The sequence below is a fragment of the Neomonachus schauinslandi genome, chromosome 3, assembly GCF_002201575.2.
Source record: "Neomonachus schauinslandi chromosome 3, ASM220157v2, whole genome shotgun sequence".
NCBI lineage: Eukaryota > Metazoa > Chordata > Mammalia > Carnivora > Phocidae > Neomonachus > Neomonachus schauinslandi.
In genome coordinates this window covers 190,082,947-190,088,466 of record NC_058405.1, presented here as the reverse complement: position 1 = coordinate 190,088,466, position 5,520 = coordinate 190,082,947, and the positions used below count along the sequence as shown (strand labels likewise).

Below are 5,520 nucleotides of genomic sequence, written 5' to 3'. Positions count from 1 at the left end.
TAGATCTTTGGTCAGACAGAGATCCCTCTGTCTTTGACGTTTTATCTTGAGGGACCAAATAATTGTTTTCTTGCTCTAGAACTAGTATATTTCTTCCCAGGATTCATTTTTTTTAAAAAAGGTTTTCAGTGTTTGCTGCTTGCAGGAATGAAATTACCGAGAAAAATATTTGTTTTCCTCAGAATATCCAGTGGCGCCCATTGGGTCATGTTTCATTGCATTTATGTTGACTGTAACTGTTGGAAGCGAACGTCTGTGTTAAACAGCTACTGAGAAGATACTTTGTAGAATTTGGTACAGCTAGGAGGAGAAAATTTGAATAGCAAACATCTCAAAAGGCCTCCCCCTTTGACCACCTGTCCTGGCTGATGACCGACTGCTCTTTAAGCAGGCTCTCTGTGTTCTAGGCAAAGAAGCTCAGAAGGGACCTCTGCTTTTTGATGACCTCCCTCCGGCCAGCAGTACTGACTCAGGTACAGTCTTCAGGCTCTCCCAGGTGTGTGTCAACGTGTCATCCTGGGGTTGTAGTTGTCTGAATCTTTCTCCCTTTCCCCCATTTTCAACACACAGATGTTTTAGGTGTTGGACTGTCTTAAGTTTTGAATCCATGGCATCAGGTAAGGCAGAAAAATCCGCTAGTCGCTAGCCCTGAGGAACTGCGTAAAAATGTTGAGCAGTTTTCTCTGGTTCATTTGAGTGTTTATTTTATTAGCTGAAATAAGATTTAACTCTTTCAGGCAGATATTTGTTTCCTTTGAATTGAGAGGACCTTAAAATAAAATAGGTTCAAGACATTATTTACCGAAGTATGAGTTGCCACTGGATTGACACGAGAGGTTTTGAGTTTATTTCAATGACCTGCATTGGTGTCCTGGTGGGATGGATTCTGAAACTTAAGCCTCATCCAGCTTTTGTGGGCTCACTAAGTGTTCTGCTGTGTTTCAGGGTCAGGGGGACCTTTGCTTTTTGATGATCTCCCACCAGCCAGCAGTGGTGATTCAGGTGAGTGGTAGGGAAAAAATTCAGTGTGTTGATGGGAATAATACATACAAAATTTATTCTTATGTAAAATGTATTTATTAATAGATTTTAACAGGGTTTAGGATGACATTAAGTACAGCATAAGATTTATTAAAATAAAAAATACATAGGCACCATCAGGTGGAAGCAAAAAGATCATATACTACGTCACTTTTTGGTGATTATTTTTTACTTGGAATTCAACCTCTTGCAAATAACTTCAAGAATTAAGAGTTCAGTCATTTACTTTGAACTTTGTTATTAACAACAACAACAACAAATCTCAGAGTATGTCTCTGCCTCTGTCCCTGACAAACTCAGATATATTCAGCAGAAGTATCTGAATATATGAAATAGTTACAACATGTTTAATATCCCTGAACCCGATAGTTTTCTCTTTTATGGCACTTACATTAAAAAGACTTTGATCTTAAGAAAATGAAATCTGAATGACACTGGTTTAGTGACTGGTACAGACCATGTGCAGGAATTTTCTTGAAATTCAAGACCTTGGTTGATTATTTTCAGTCAATCCTTACACGTTCTCAAGAATCTCTTTATTGATTTGATTTCATTTTTGTCAGGCCTATTAACATTGGTTGCACCTGTTCCTGTAAATGTGTTTTCCTCTTTACGTCCCAGTTAGGTAGAGGGAAGAGCAGAGCAGATTCCTGTCCATTGTCACCGTGATGAATCTGTTACTCCGTATGACTGAGAGCTTCTCACGTGGAATTCCCCCAAGTGGGGGCAGGGCAGGGGGCACAGGACAGAGGGAGGGGACAGTGGGGGATGCAGGCTGTCTGTTTTCATATGCAGTTATCTTCTGGTGTAAGAACCTTCCTTATGTCATCAAGTGAAACATTTGCTGCTTTTTAAGTAGATTTTTTTGTGTTATTAATTCATTACATAAAAATCAGGATTAGTCTAGAATGTGTAGATTAAATTAGTATACTTCCTGTATTTAGAAAAAGTTGTTATAATCATCTTACACAAGAATTCTCGGGTTTTCAGGCCTGTGGACCCATACTAAAACCGTACAGCATTCTCACACAGTTAAGGCTAAAACCGTCCCAATAAAGACAGTATTCTTTTTTCTTAAGATTCTATTTATTTGGGGGAGAGGGAGCATGCAGGGGCAGGGGCAGGGGCAGGGGCAGAGGGAGAATCAGACTCTGAGCTGAGCAGGGAGCCTGACACAGGCAGGACTCGATCCCAGGACGCTGGGATCATGACCTGAGCCAAAGGCAGACGCTTAACCGACTGAGCCACCCAGGCGCCCCAAGGCAGTATTCTTATAATGAAAGTTAATGTGTGCAAACAGGGCTTTTAACAGATTTAATAAAAGAAAGAAAATTGACCATAGCTATGTCTTAGTTCTCCATAGGGCAAAAGACAGTCAACTAGTAACAACTTAGAAGATTTCAGCACCATTATTAACAAGCTTGATTTTTTCGGATATAGAATCTAACCTTGCATCCAATATATTGGATTTCTTGAGAAGACATAGTCACCATTTACAAAAATCGACTACATTCTAGGCCATAAAGTAAGTCCCGACAAAGAATTGATTTCATGTACAGACCACATTCTCTGGCTACACTGTGATTCAATCAGGAGTCAACAACAAAGCTATAAAAATATCTCTGTTTTGCAAGTTAAAAGAGAGGAAGATTGTTTTACATACACACTGGGAAAGCTGGAACCGACAGTAAGTGAGAGAGGGAGAGACCTCTGGGGAAAGTGTATTGGAAACATCTGTGAAATTTTCCCTGTTAATGTGCCTGATTATGTGGGGCGGGACTTGTGTGTTAGGTTCTCCTGTTGCAGACGTCTGTCCTTTTGCAAGTAATTGACTCTTCTTGAGGGCAGGGATGTTTTCTTCCCTTCTTCCTCAGTGCTCAGAAATGTCTGGCAAACACTAGTTGAGTAACGGTTGCCTGTCTTCATACTGAAACGCAGAGAATAGAGCCCCTTTATTAGGACAGCGGCTGCCATGGGATACGTGATGACCCAGGCACCATGATAAATGCTTTACATACCTTGTCCCCATCGGTTTTAAAGTCGCCTTCCAAGATGACAAAATTCTCCCTGTGTCACAGATGAAGAAACTTAAGTAGCTTGCCTCAAGGGCACACCTCCATGAGTGGCAGAACTGGGACTTGAAACGAGAATTTGCTCTGCCCAAAACGGGCTCGCACTGCAGGCGCTCTTAGCGTCGGCTTCGAGGACGGATTCGTCCCTCTGCAAGTGTGGATGGCTTCAGCAGCCCTGTTTTGCCTTTCACGACACCAACAGTTCCTAAAGCCTGACATTTACCTCATGTTAACCCCCTTTTGGCACTTACTACTTTTTTTTTTTTTTAAAGATTTTATTTATTTGAGAGAGAGAGAATGAGAGAGAGCGAGCACATGGGAGGGGGGAGGGTCAGAGAGAGAAGCAGACTCCCTGCCGAGCAGGGAGCCCGATGCGGGACTCGATCCCGGGACTCCAGGATCATGACCTGAGCCGAAGGCAGTCGCTTAACCAACTGAGCCACCCAGGCGCCCCACTTACTACTTTTTTGACTTGTTTAGGATGTGTCACTTGGCAGATTTTGGAAACTTCCCTGTTTACAAATAAGAGCCTGTGGCTCTGAGACACCATGTGTGTGCAATGGGGTCCTCCCCGCTGGTTCCCCGGGCGCGCTGCCCCGCCCTCGAGGTCGTAGTCGTGACCACGGCACCTGCCTCTCTGCCCCTACTCACGCGCCACATCGTGTGGTGTCCCAGGTCGGGGGTGGGGCCTGGTCTGGGGGCTTCCCTGCCAGTCTATAGCTCTGTCTCTCTCTGGCTTTGCCTTGTGTCCAGGTCCTCTCGACACGTCGATGTCCCAGACGGTAAAGAATGAAGAGAAAGGAGCAAAGAGAAAAGCCCCCGAAGAAGAGAAGAATGGCAGTGAAGAGCTTGTGGAAAAGAAAGTTTGTAAAGGTTTTCAGACAGTTTGAAAACAAATGTATTAGACTTCATATTTTAAAACAACCCAGAGCAAAATCGAGCTCCGCTTTCTGATTTATGGCGCTTCCTTTTTGTGTCTATATTTAAGAAGCCGGTAGGGTTCCCTTTTTGCAAACAGATTTCCAAATTTACTTTTGCCTCCTCTCTTTACTTTCCCCATTCGTGTGTGATCCTACCTTTGGTCAGATACAAAACCTACATTTGTTCCTCGAGGGTGAAAACACCAGGTGGTTTTGACTTTACCTTCTCTAGTGAACAGTTAGCTTATTGAGCACCCACTTTCTCTCTGACTCCCTGTTGCTGTTCACGGCCTGTTGATGAGCACCTTGAATTCTGTGACTAGCTTAGTAGGCAGCGTCCCAAGAGAGAGCCTGAGGCTGGAAAAAGCAGTTGGAATTTGTCATCAGCTATGTAACTTGTCAGAGTAGAGAAGAAACGAGAGGTATCCGTTAGAGAGAGGTAGCTGTGGGTGCTCACGCACTGTACCAGCCCACTTCGTCCCATGCCGCAGAGGTGCGAGAGGGTTACTAGCTCGCTGTAAGGACGGGGTCTTCAGCTTAGCTCGTCGCTGCCCTTAGCTCGGGAGTACGATGCCTGCCAGCAGCAGCTCTGTAAAGTGTTCATTTCAGTAGTTACGTGGCCCTGCGGTGTCTGCAAACAAACGTAGCCTAGCCGTTAAATATAAATAGACTGCTGTGCCTCCGGTGGGCTCTTTCATCCTTCTCTTCCTCAGGCAGAGTAGAAGCAACTGTCTTACCATTTGTTCAAGTTCTTTACCAGCCTCAGGCATGGAAATCGATATTTTCAGATGTCCAACAGGGCATTTGGGGTAAACTCTACTTACTAGCATTTCCTTAAACTCGGAATTTTTGTGCCCTCAGTAGTTACCGACAAGACTAGATGTGCACATAATTCCTTGCCCGGTTCAGGATGACCGCACATTCCTTGCTCTGGTGCTTCGACCTAATGCCTTGGCCGGCGCTGTCGGTTACTAACGTACTGTCATCTGTTGCCTCCTCTTTGCTGTTCAGCCTTTGAGAGACTGTCTTCGTCCAACAGTGGTCTGATTTTAGTTCCAGCTGGGGAGCTGGGGAGCTAGCTGGCTTGAGGGTACAGCTTCTTTATGTGCACAGTTAGGACATTACTGAGTACAGCAGCCAGAGTTCCTCTCATTTGCTCTGGGACTAGGGCTTCTGGAGGGAAGAGCACAGTTTTGTATTGGCTTTTTGTTCTCTTTTCCTTAGCCTCCTCAGTGATCTTCGGTTTGAAAGGCTATGTGGCCGAGCGGAAGGGCGAGCGAGAGGAGATGCAGGACGCCCACGTCATCCTGAATGATATCACGGAGGAGTGTGGGCCCCCGTCGTCCCTCATGTGAGTGTCCATGCCCCGACAAGCCTGGTTGGCACAGAAGTCTCTGTTGGGACTGGGTGGTTGGACCGTGTTCAGTTGTATTTAGCGGGAAGAATGGCTTATCGATGGGTGGTTGGACCATGTTCAGTTGTATTTA

General features: G+C 44.8%; 1 protein-coding gene across 3 annotated transcripts in view; it reads left to right on the top strand.

Annotated features, from left to right (window-relative positions):
* Positions 1–412: 412 nt before the first annotated feature.
* The window catches only part of LOC110570898 (ILK associated serine/threonine phosphatase), a 14,229-nt gene continuing 9,121 nt past the window's right edge, over positions 413–5,520 (top strand). The window contains exons 1-4 of one of the 3 annotated variants that reach the window (XM_021678971.1): positions 413–496; positions 946–1,002; positions 3,867–3,972; positions 5,258–5,384. In XM_021678971.1, the coding sequence (XP_021534646.1) occupies positions 3,903–3,972; positions 5,258–5,384 (197 nt within the window). In that variant the 5' untranslated portion in view covers positions 413–496; positions 946–1,002; positions 3,867–3,902. Of the gene's footprint in view, positions 497–587; positions 618–945; positions 1,003–3,866; positions 3,987–5,257; positions 5,385–5,520 lie in introns of those variants that run through there. The other 2 variants (XM_021678970.1, XM_021678969.1) reach the window with 2 other exon arrangements.